Source organism: Haemorhous mexicanus, chromosome 5, assembly GCF_027477595.1.
Source record: "Haemorhous mexicanus isolate bHaeMex1 chromosome 5, bHaeMex1.pri, whole genome shotgun sequence".
Lineage (NCBI taxonomy): Eukaryota > Metazoa > Chordata > Aves > Passeriformes > Fringillidae > Haemorhous > Haemorhous mexicanus.
The window spans coordinates 9,705,181-9,717,892 of NC_082345.1; the positions used below are offsets into that span (position 1 = coordinate 9,705,181).

General features: G+C 43.3%; 1 protein-coding gene across 1 annotated transcript in view; it reads right to left on the reverse strand.

Moving 5' to 3' along the window:
* STAB2 (stabilin 2) overlaps positions 1-12,712 on the reverse strand; it is an 80,831-nt gene that overhangs the window by 44,465 nt on the left and 23,654 nt on the right. The window contains exons 14-24 of the mRNA XM_059845832.1: positions 12,413-12,475; positions 12,201-12,320; positions 11,517-11,570; positions 10,602-10,682; positions 9,497-9,646; positions 4,126-4,212; positions 3,480-3,591; positions 2,105-2,285; positions 983-1,076; positions 629-787; positions 142-237 (exon numbers count right to left, since the gene is read on the reverse strand). Of these exons, the coding sequence (XP_059701815.1) occupies positions 142-237; positions 629-787; positions 983-1,076; positions 2,105-2,285; positions 3,480-3,591; positions 4,126-4,212; positions 9,497-9,646; positions 10,602-10,682; positions 11,517-11,570; positions 12,201-12,320; positions 12,413-12,475 (1,197 nt within the window). The remainder of the gene's footprint in view (positions 1-141; positions 238-628; positions 788-982; positions 1,077-2,104; positions 2,286-3,479; positions 3,592-4,125; positions 4,213-9,496; positions 9,647-10,601; positions 10,683-11,516; positions 11,571-12,200; positions 12,321-12,412; positions 12,476-12,712) is intronic.

Below are 12,712 nucleotides of genomic sequence, written 5' to 3' on the forward strand. Positions count from 1 at the left end.
GTGCTTCTAGAACTGCTTGGAAAGTGCTTTCTCCAAAGGAAATTGCAGGCTTGAAATGGCAAATAAATTCTGTGGTGTACGCAGGAGGCGAGGTGTGATATGAATCTGAACACTTTGTTCTGGGAATGATTAATTACTCACCAGATGATGGCATTTTCCATTTTGTTCCAGGCACGAGTTTATGGGTGTGCATTCCATTCCATTCCCCTGAAATCCATCCTTACACTTACAGTCATTCTGTCATTTCAATAAAACACAGCAATTCATTAAAATGTTTAAAATACTGTTCATATTCTAGACATGGTGAATTAGTTTCTCTGTGTTTCTGCAGCTTGACATTGACTCCAGTGGAATGACACTGACTAATATCTGCAGAAGACCTTCATACCTGATGTCTACTAATGTACTTTCTAAAAATGTGTTTGCTGAAAGAGTGAGAGAAAGGAGGGAACACTGGGACTGGAATTTAAGGAGACCGTTTTGGATAGAGAGCACCATATGGAAATAACATCAGGGCTGTGAGGGAGAGGAGGATTTGGGGAAGAAAAGAGGGTAGGAAACCCAAGCCCTGGCAGAGCACAATGGCTGAGGACATGCAATGAAGGTGGCATTGGCTGTGAGGACCTACCTGCCCTGGCCCGACGTATATGCAGGTGGCATTCTCGTGGCAGCCTGCCGTGCTGGGCAGCAGGCAGGTGTTGATGGCTGAGCAGTCCCTTCCATCACCTGTCCATCCTGCCTGGCAAACACACCTGTGCTCCTCTGGGCCTGTCTGAACACACTCAGCCTAGGGGGAGATGCAGAGGCAGCCACTCAGAACTCCTAGGGGACATCTGCCTTTAGCCATCAGGCTTGTCTGAGCTCTGGAGTGGGGTCTGGGGAAAGAGCCTGGAACTCCAGTGAAAACCGTGACTCTCGTGTAGAAGTCTCTGGCCAAACCTTCCTCTTTGCTTGCCTTTCTGTGGGAAAAGCACATACTTACGTTGACATTGCAGCCACCAGGGTTTAAAACAGCACAAGGATCAACTTTGCTGCAGCTGAAGCCATCTCCCTCATAGCCAGGTTTGCAAACACAGCTACAGAGACAAGAGGAGGAAGGAGGCGTTACACGTGACAGCTCTAAAGTGATTGTTTTCCACTGCAACATGCTATTTATAGGCAGCTTAAAATTGGTAACCTTGGATTCGTGATGCAAGTAGCTCAAGTGTGTACATGATGGGGTTATTTTTTCCAAAATATTGACTGGGTGAATTGAGTCAAATCAGGGATCCATTCTCTGCATATGAGACAGGGAGTGGAATTAATTCTGAGCTGATGTTATCATTGCAAAGTTGAGCTAACAGCTCTGAAATATTTATGGGCTGGCTGTGCTCTCTCTCAGTTACACAGAAGAGGGCTCTCTGCCTGAAATGTGTGTGAGACAATGAGCCCTCCTGTTTCCCTGGGTCCCTTCCCAGGATTAACCTAAATTGGAGGGAATTATTGAAGCACTCAGGTTCTGCAGCGTCCCCCCTTGTGCTTGTCGTGGCTCATTATGGATACACTGCAGCAAGAGGCAAACTTACTGCATGTGAGGGTGAGCTTGAGGCAAGTGCAGGGCAGCTGAAGCAGTTAACAGGGTTTTGTGGCCAGTCCTGGCAGGACTGGGGAGCCTGTGCTGAAGTCTGTGGTGCTGTGGTGTGCAAAACTTACCTGACCTGACCAGAGTGAGATATCCATCCTCAAACTGTTGAGAATTTCATTCTTTTTCAGCAAGGCTTAAACTCATAAGTCACTCAGGGGTGGTTAGAAATAAGAGCTCCCTAAAACCTCTATAGATGTTAGTAGGAAGAGAGGTTTCTAATCAAGGATCAGATCTGTATGCAACTATCAGTGTTAAATATACAAGGTACAGGGTATTGAGAACTTGTAATTATTACCTTGCAGCTCAAGACTGATGTGGTGCATGGTTTTGCTTGTTTGCTGCAGTGCAGGGTTGCAGTGGCTGCTGTCTGTGCACTGCTGCCAGGGACTGTTTTGGTCAGGCAAAACCAAAACAGTCCCTGTTTTGGAAAGAGCTGCAGCACAGCTCTGAATATTAACAGGATACATGCTGCTGACTTACCTCACTGTGCCATCACTGAGCTGACAGTCTGCATGGGCATGACAGAGCTGCAGGGAGGGCTCACAGGGAACGATCTGCTGCTCACAGAGCTTCCCTGTGTATCCAGCTCTGCAGGATCCAGGCAGGCAGGTCCCATCACTGTCTATTCTGTTATCACACTTCCCATTCATGCAGGGGCACTCTACCAGAGATAAACTACAATGTGCACTTCCATAGTGGAAAAAGGCATTTCTACCCCCCATTTCTGACAAATCAGTTCTTCCTTTTTTTTACCAAGAATCTAGACTTTTGTATTTTTTTAACCTCACTCTGGTGGGGGAGTTTTGTTAATCATAGCCATGTCTTTTCAGGTGTGTTTTATGGGCAACACTTTAAACCTGTTGTATTTTTACACTGTTCTTATAGATGAATTTCTAAGTGCTTCAGAGAAGTAGGAGCAAAATGCTATGTCCTAGACTATTAAAGTTGTTCATTGCATGACTTTTGCTGTGCTTTCAGTGACAGGGTAAGCCTTTAAACACTGAGCCCACAGACCCTCCAGGTTGCACAGAGCATCAGCCCAGACTTACCTGCACATTGCTAGGACTGGGTGGATTAGTGCTGCTGGAGGCACAGCAAGGTGCCTGAGGGACACAGCAGGAAAGCTTTGTGCATTCCAAAACTTGTCAGTGACTAGTCAAGCAAACACTTATGGCTTTGGTGGGACTGGAGTTTAGGCACTACCACAATTCCTTATGGAATTTGTGTCTTAGCTTTTGTCCATGCACCTTTGAACCTTCATGAATGGCAAGCTATTTCATAACAAAAAAGACTAAACATTTTTTTTTAGGTAAGGAATGCATGCATATTTGATGCTGTATATTCTGTATACTCTCAAATGTATTATGGTTTGGTTCAGAGAATAAAATCTGTCAGTGCAGAACTGTAAGCTATAAAATAGATCAAAAATTATTCAGTAAGGGTAATTAAGTGGCCTAAACACAACCTGTTTATAGATCGAGTTGTTCTTAGAGTACAGATGTTTGTCACTGCAGGCAGAATCTGTTCTGTTGTGGGCAATAGCAGATGGGAACAGAATAGCGAAAATTTTCTTTTCAATTACTTGTGTGAGGGAGACAGAAACCAAAAGAACAATAAATTAGTATAAAACAAGATTCGACCCCTGCAAAAAGTCATTTAGAGTATTAACACAGACCCTGGCCTTATGATGTGTCCCTCTGAAGTAGGAAATGAAAATACCCCAGGAACATCTTGCTCATCTTCCACAGGGACTGTTTAGCAGCCAGTTAACTCCTGCCTGAACACCACTAGGGTCCAAAAGACCCACTGGGCTATTGCTCACACTCCTGTGCTGAGGCTGCAGAGCTGCACTTACCTTTGTCACACTGAGGTCCATATTTGCCAGGGTCTGAGCAGAACTGGCAGCTCAAGCCTTGAAATGCCTCAGAGCAAACACAAGTGCCATTTCCATCCAGGCCATCCATGCACTGTGGTATGGAAGGGAGGTGATGGTTATACATGAATTCTAACAAGTCTTTACCCTAGAAAAGAGACTACATGCCTGTCCATATTTTGTGACTCTGACAGACTCTCAGGAAGAACTCCAGGTTTGCTGAGACAGGTGTTTCAAAGAAAAACTTTCTATGCTTTTTCTTTGCTGCTATGTATTCTAGCTTTCTTTGCAGTTTTTATGTGAGAATGATGAGCTGGGAGGGGGGGGGGGGGGGTCATTACACTATGGTGTGCAAATTAAAAGCATGAGAATGGGCCACTCAGCCTTGCCTGTGTGCTGTGTGTTGGAACCCTAGAAATCTGCAATTTGGGCATCTGAGGTGACAGATCCCCTTTCCCTCCTGCCTCTAACTGAACCTGAAATCCACAGCCATCACTGGACACAGAGGAAGGGGGCAGCCCTAGTGGAGCCCAACACTCCTGTTGTGCAGAAATGCTCCAGGGGCTTTTGGGACACAGCTCATCCTTCCCCCTCCAGAGTGCAGGGTGCTGCTGGATGCTCTGCTTACCTGCCCATTCCCTGAGCAGGGTTTGGAGAAACCTCCTGGACATGGTCTGCAGTTAGGGCCAAAGAAGCCTTTGCAACACTTTGGTTCCTGCAAAAGAAAGAAAACATCCTCTGTTTCAGTGCTTTAGGGCAGAGGCAGTGCATAAAGACCAAATCTTTGTTGTGTTTCAGCCCTCTGAGAAATGCCTGCATGGATAACAGTCTCTGAAAAGCCTTGTGTTGAGCCAGAACCAGCTCTGCAATGGCCTGTTAAAAGCCAGGAGGGATAACAGTCTCTGAATAGCCTTGTGTTGAGCCAGAACCAGCTCTGCAATGGCCTGTTAAAAGCCAGGAGGGGTGTTGACAGTTCACTAAGGGGATGCACAGACCACCAGATATTGCCCTTGTTCTTATCAGACTCAGTGTTAGCAATCCCCATCCTGTCCCCACTTATGAACATGCCAGTGGGTATCTGCCCATATTGTGTGCAGTCTCATATTTGCCAGTGGGAGTGCAGTGGAGTTAGGATGCAGGCAGTTTCCTTGGAATCTGAGATCAGGAACCTCAGGATGTTTCACCCCAGGGAGATGCTGCTTTGATCTTCCTCCCTCCCCTCTGCACCAGGGTGGGATTTAGCCATCATACAGCTCTGAATGGCCTTTTCAGTTGTATGTTATTTGTGCAATGGCTTCTTGATCTGTTTATTTATAAAGAGAAAGTGTATTAGAAAATACTGGTTTGCCTGTGGGATTTGAGAGAATCCCACTAGGAATTCCCACTAGGAATCAGCAAAAGGCTTACAAAGCTTACAGGTTTTAGACATATCTGCCTGTCATTAAGTGGTGCTCATAAAGTGCAGAACCTAGTTAGGAGCTCCAGAAGGGTGTAAGGATCTCTTAGGGCTAATGACTTCTGCCAGAACTGGACTTCCCAAGCAGTAGTTGGGGTGTGGTTCTCCACTCATTGTTATCCAGTATCATGGGAAGTCCTGGGACAGGAGGGCTGGGAGCAGGAGGGGATGAGTTGTCCTGTTGTTCATGGGTGAAGCTGTGAGGGAAAATGAGTACACCTGGGCTTGGAGCCTTATGTGAACACTCCTGCAAGGCAGAGTATGAGTGTGCTGTTGTCAATAACATATGACAGCTAATCTGGATTTTCCCTGCTCTTTACCTCTGAGATGTACACCAGCTCCTCTCAGCCTGGTGTTGAAGTGCATGGAAACTACATGGCCATGTCCAAACATCTCTTAACTCCAAAAGGAAAGCTCTCCATGTATAAGAGAAAATTTTGGAAAGCTTTTGCATGTATTTTACCTTAAGGAGCTGTAATTCTATAGCTTTGCTGTTATATTGCAAGCTCTAGCACAGCAAATTTTTGAAAGGTTGGGCATTCAGTAATACACCTCTGTTTTGAGAAAACCTGGAACGTGCACAAAAGAGAGGCATTCGTATTTCTAAGCTATGTAGAGTTCTGTGATACAGTCTTAATATCACAGCATCATTTACCTGGATAATTTACAGAAAGCACCTTGCTGGTATTGCATTTAAAAATTTTATCAAGTCATGTATTTTTCACTATATGAACGTTCTTTTGTTTCTGACTACTGACTTACAGGACTTCTATCAATGGATTTTTTAAAAAATGGGGAATAACATTCCTGTGGTAGCTAGACTTGAATTTTGTATGAGGGGAAATATGCAGCTAAATTTGCATCTCTTAAATACAAAGCAGATGGGAGAGCTTCAGTCCTTCCTGAACCTGTGTCTGCAGACTGTTACTTCAGGGAGGATACTTAATCAAAAGGAAACTTGTAACAGGTGTGAGGTCTATTTTAAACACACCCAGTTTATTAACTCTCAAAACATTGTCATAGTGATTCTCTTTTCTCACATCTCCTTCTGCTGAAACAGGACTTGCTTCACCTGAGAAACAAGAGCTCCTATGAAGGATACAGGGAATTTTGCTACATCAAACAAAATAATGCTGGAATTATCAGATGATTCAGTCATTGCCAAAAAGAGACAGAAGTACCATCTATATTTGAAATTTTTATGCATTCTCCTGTTTTCATATGTGGTTCTTTTGCTCTCTATGTTGGCAGAGCAATACCCAAAATATGGGCATGCTTTCTCCCTATGCCTTTTGTACAACTGGTGAGTCTGCTGGGAGATGTCTCAGGATGGTCTGGGAGGGGCTGCACATCCTGGGGGCAGGGAGGCAGTGCATGCTGTAAACAGCCTGCACACACACCCTAGATGGAAACAATAGAGACAGGGATCTGAAAAGGTGTTATACCAACTGCTGAGATGCATACTTTTGGATGGCATACCCTTTAAATTTTAAATGCCTCTGTTTTATTACTTCTAAGTGTTCCAGCATGAATCTGGAACCAAAGCACAGCACCAGGGCTCTATCTGCTGGCTCTGATTTTTGAAGAGTTGTTGTTCATTTCCACCTTCTCCTTTCTTTTCCCGTTTTTCTTTCCCTTACTCCCTTCTTTTTAATGAACATGAAGCTTCCTCAACAGAAGAAAACAAAGACATGAATGCACTGGTGTCCTAGACTCAGCATAATGATTTAACTAATATTGTTTTAGTCTAGTGCAGTCTACACATTTAACTTCTATGAGGATATTTTATTTTTTTCCTGGAAAAACACAGATTGAGTCTAGAATGCAGGCACTGTGAACAGAAATTTGTCTTGTCTATAGGTGGCAAAGAGAAAAATATTCTTTGCTTCCACATGGTAGATCCAGTGGTACATAGATTTTTTTTTTTGTCTTCACCCTTTGGTTGCTTTTCCTGACTAGCTAATTTATCACCATGTAGTGGTGACAGAGTCTGGAAGCTGCATAACTGAGGAGATATAAACTCCACTGGCAGATTTAAGGATGAGTTCTCTATAAGCTCTACATGCAATAACCTCAGAGAGGCTGAACCTTTCAGACTGTGGATATGGGGTTTGTCAAAGCTATTGCCCTTGTGACTGTCAATGCCTTGTTTTTCAATCAAGTTAGCATAAATCCTAGAGCAGCATCCATTGCGTTATGTGGCTGTTTTGTAGCCATTGAACAGGTGACCATAAACCTGAATTATGGCACTTCTCCCACAGATTTATCACTGGGGCTGTGGGGAAAGAATCAGGTACTGGTTCAGATTTAGTAGTCCCTCATGTTGTACAGGACTTCAAGAAATAAAGGATCAGAATTACAAAAACATTTGTGCAGCAAATAGCTGAGGTACCAATACCACTACTATGTTTTAAAGATCTGTGGGTCAGATATACATATTTTGGCAAATACATTTTGATATTATAAAAGCTCTTTTACAAGCTGCACAGTCACATCTGAAGCTGACATAGGGTCTTGCCTTTGTGCTTCTGAAAATTCCTGTAAGTGTGCCTTTACCCCTCTAGAACCTAAAACTCTGGCTGATTGTTGTGGGCAATGTTTCCCTCTGATGTTGCTGTCCTCGATGCTCAGTGCCACTTGGTGTCACCTACTCAGTCCCTTTCTCCCCATGGAATAGTCCCAGCAACATGTACCTGCTCCCTCCTCTTCCTCCTCTTCCTGAGGGTGGGAATCTGGTCTCTCTCTTCTGCCATGCCCCAGCAGAGGACAGAGAAAAGTGCCCACACTTCCAGGCCAGGTCAGATCTGCCTGTTCTCACTGGCAGATTGATACCCTGCCTTCACACTGAAGTCACTGGAGCACAGAGATCTGCTCCCATCAAATCTGCCACTGGGGTGATGATCTCTGGGGGAAGGTGGAGCAGGGAGCTGGGGTCAGCTGCTCCTTCAGTGCTCTGAGCACTTTCAGAGATCATCCAAACTGGCTGTGGTCCACACATCAGGCAGCACTGAGGACCTGTTGTCCCCTCTGTGCTCTTTGTGACATTAAGAATAAACCCTTCATGTCCTTCAGTTAGGCTCAGGTGTAGCTTTCAGCATTTGGGAATGGTTACATGGATAAGCATGCATTAGCCCAAAGGCTTCATCTTTAGGGATGCAAAGTTCTTGTAAGTGTGTAGATCTACCAGTTCCTACAAAGTTTGTCCTACAAGGTCTTTTAACTCTTTAAAGACAAGTAGGGTTTATTAGGTGCTGTTAGAAAAGTGTTAGTGTTTATTAGGTGCTGTAGAAAACTCCTGTTTTCTAAGAGTGATGGGAATGCTTGGTGCAGAGTAAAAGTTGCAAAAGCCATTGCTCCTTTGTGTTTTCCTGGCTAGCAGTGCTCTGCTTAAATCTTGGAATATATAACTAGATTTTCAACTATGCATGAAGCTTTCAAGGCTGACAGAAGTTCCTAACTTAAATTTGGGGAATAATTTTTGTGACCAACAGCGCTTGTTTTGTCTATAGATAATGTTTTGTCTATTGCTTTAGGATAGATTGATGTTGGACATAATTTTTAGGTAAGTTTTTGGTAAGGAATTCAGATTAGTGGAGTGTTTTGGGTGGGGATTGCTTCTTGCATCAGAGATTGCTGCTTGGAGCTCTGCCTGGTTTATGATTCTATTGCACATACAGCACTTTGTAGTTACTGCCAGAGGTAACAGATCTTTACTGCCAGTGTTTTACATCAGGATCAGAGACTATTAGATTTTGATGCTGTCCAGCTCTGCTGGGAACTTCTTTGCAGGCTGTGGTTCTGGACTGTTGTAAGTTAAGACATTAAATGTTTTCCTTTTGTACCGGAACTGTCACTGGCCCAGATGTGGGCTTGGACATGGTCCAGCTGCAGCTCACTGGGGCTGTGCTTATTCCAAGGCAAAGTTTGGTCTGACATTCAGCCCTCTTACCAGAAATAGCATCTGCATGTTACCAAGTAAAGGCCTGTACTGTGTTACCTAAGTGAGCCAGGTTTGTCAGAATTCACCCTCTTAAATGGGAGAAGTTTTGTTTCTGGAGGAAAGCAGAGCTAGGGGAGTTTGTGGCTGCTGAAAATGACATATTTCTAATATATAAATATAAAAATATTATGTTAATATTTCAACTTGCTGTTTCCTTTCTCTGCATGTCTATTAGAAATTAAAATATTGGTCTGTAGTAGTTTCCCTGAGAAACAAGGAGTAGTTTTCCCTGAGAACATGGCACTTGTAAATTGCCATGTATTTGTATGCACAGATGGGGTTCAGGAGCTGGAGGAAAGAGTTGGACTGGAGAGACAAAGGGTATTTCAAAGGGTTAATGAAGCAACTAGATTTTTTTAAGCTGATATAGGATGTGTTCATATGAGCCCCCTGTTTGCAGTACTGCTAGGCTGGTGGCCATTGATTGATTTATTTCCAAAAATACCTCTTTCAAATGGATGATCTCAGAGAAAGTAAAGTGAAGAGGAAGCTGGAATGCCTTCTTTGGAAGAGTTGGAGACAGATTCATTGTGATTCTCTTACCTTTGTGACCTGACTTGTGTCCTCACACCAATGTGGTAGGATTGGAACAATTGTGGGTGGGATGAGAACACCCTCAAGGATATAAATGCGACCATTTTTTGCAACAATATCTGTTTCTTCCATTTTTTCTCCACTCACCAAGACTTGTCCCTATGAAACAATAAGTTTTTATAAATAATAGTGTTTTTAGCTCCTCAGTTTCTGATTATTTAATTCTAAATGTTTAAAATTACTTTCTAGTCATACTTCTTTTGAATTTGCTATCTAATTTTTATTATGCTTGTTTATGCAAGAAGCTCACATATATTGTGTGTTTTCTTGAATACTGGTTTTCAGCAGAGGTATCTAAAGTTTTTCTATGAATCTGCCCTGACAGCCTGTGTAACTGGGGAATAAGAGACTGGCCAAAATGGGAAAACTTCTGGTGACTTCAGGCACTGATTTCAGTAGGTTTAAACATGTCTTGGTGTTTTCTCTGTCAGAAGAGGGGGAAAGTGAGAGAGAGTCTGGGATCTATCCAAATTCACAGAAGAGATGAAAAAAAAAGTATTTTTTCTGCATTTACTCTTGCATCTGCTCGGCCCTTACAGGAATTTTTATAGGTGCATCTCTACTCCAGAAGAGAAGGAAGCTAACCTAACAGATCGGCTTGGTTTTGCACAAGTATTGATCAATTAACACTTTTAAAAATCTGTTCACTAGGTACATCAGGGTCAGAGACTATAATGTTACAGAGAGAAAAAGAATATTTTTGTGTGCACTGATAAGTGTTTAAAATTACTAAAATATGTAACAGAAGGATTTTAAATATTTTGTATAGATTTTTTTTTTTAAATAAGGCAGAGCATGAATGAGAATAATTCCTGGACTGTGGATAAGCATAAGGACAAAACCTCTCTAGGCAGTCCTTGTATACCAATAATTTGCTCTGCATCTTTTATAATATTAATGTTAACAGTAGGTGGGAATGAGAAGTTGAAAATTCCTGCCTCATCATAGCAAGAAATTCCTCTGCTAATGCCCCCCCTATCCCTTTTTTATTGCCCCTGCATGCAAAGTTGCCTCGATGAGAGCGAGCTGCTCCCAGGGGAGGGCTGTGACTTACAGTGCTGGTTCTGTTAAAGTGAATGAACTGCTTTGCCATGGTCCTGATGTGCTCTATGGAGACTAGGCTGGCAATCTCTAGCTGAAATGAAGATAAATTGGTTGAGACAAGTGTAATATCATTACTCTTTTCAAATCCAGACAGATTTTCAATAAAGACTTTCTTTGGGGCAAGGAAATTATCATCAATGTGACAATTATTACCAATTGACAAACCAGCTTGTGTAACAAAGTGAGTGCCATTAAATCATGACTGAGCTTGCTGGCTCCTGCAGGTGAGGACCTTATTGCTCAAAAGAATATTAATTTTTCTTCCAATTATAACAATCAGTCTAATTAAAGTTAATACTTTTCTTTAAAAATAGCCCTAGTTTGCATCCATAGACCATTGTGGTGGTGCTGGTACCACCACAAAAGAATATTAATTTTATTGCTCAAAAGAATGCTAATTTTTCTTCCAATATAACACTCAGTCCAATTAAAGTTAACGCTTTTCTCTAAAAATAGCTCTGTTTGCATCCACAGGCCATTGTGGTGGTGCTGGTACCATGAAGGTACACGTGGTTCTCATGTTCCCTCAGTTCCCACTCTCTGTGCTGGGAGTGACCACATCAGATTACACAAACTGAGCCTTTCAATAAGGATACAGGCACTTCTTTCCTTCCTTCCTTCCCCACAACAGAGACTGGGGTGGGGATGAACTTCCCCCCAGAAAAAACAGGGGGCTTGCTTAGAGGATGGAAAAACCATCTCTTTCTGAAAAACAGAAGACTGATTTTATCAGAGTAGGCTCAGAGGTAGCTCGATTTCAAGGGCAGAAAGTCCTTTTCCTGCTACTCATGCCTGCAGCCCTGAGAATGCCCCTGCCAGTGGCTCTTGTCCCTGCACCCTGGGCTGGCAAAGCAGCTGTGCTCACCTCAGTGTTGGAGACAATGTGATACCGGACCAGCTCCAGCAGCTTCCAGGAACCCTGCCAGTGCACAAAAGAGACTCTTTTAGCCCAAAAAGAGCCTCAGAAACCCAGTCTGGCTTGTTGAGTGGACATGGGCATGAGAACAGCATCACTGGCTGGTGCACCAGAAACCTCTGGCTTAGTGGTGGTGTTCAGCTCGTGGCAGGCACCCTGGCATTCCATGCCCTCATCCCTACACCACATTTTATTTTGACATGGGCCTTCAATGGCATGGATCTGTTTTGGGACAGGCAGGAGGTGTCCAGGGGACAGGGTACCAATCTCTACCTCCTGGGACCCCACCAGCAGTGACTCCCATCCACCCTTGTGGCAGCTGCTTCCCTTGACTGTTCCCACCAAGGGGGGTGCATTCTAGGAGAGGTTTTGGGGCTGTGCCTTGTGTCTGTCCACTCTGTGATGTCTGGGCAAAAGCAGAGGACTGGGGGCCTGGTGTGGAGGAACATCATCCCTATATGTGATGGGAGACTCCAGATCCTCTTCCTCTCAAGGTGTTTTGATCTTTAATTGTTAGAGATGGCTGTCAGCCTTGATCATAGGAGCTAATTGAGATGAACACAGGACAATGCATGTATGAATCTCCTATCCACCTGCTGTCTGAGAAAGATTTGCCTTATGGAAAGACTGTACCTCTGCAGAAAGCAGGTAATCCAGAACCTCAGCTTTCATATTACTCAGAGCCTTGTTACTTGGAACAAAGACTGTGTAAGCCTGGTTGTCCTGCTGCAAATCCATTCCTAGGCCAGTTTTCTGTTTCGGTTTAAAAATAAAAGTGAAATTACATATCACTGTTGAAGAACATCTGAAAGTAGCCTTATGTAACTGCTTTAATGGATCCTTACCTCTAGCAAAGATGTAAATTGGCTGCATCTTCCATTAGCCTGAAGTAATGACATTATAGTTTTCTGAAATAGGATAAAAGTAAGATTTGTTTTAGTTGGGAATATTAAATAAGTGCCAGTTCTTATGAGACATTTCTTGACTTATTGTGTGAGTCTCCATTGTTACAGATTGAATACATCTCATTTGGGGGCTGGTGGTGCTTGGAAATTACTGAGATGGCAGCACTTTTTTCCTGGTGCTGTGCTGGTTTATAGTTAGATTTTGTCATTTTCCTGAAATACTGGGTGGTCACAGGAAAC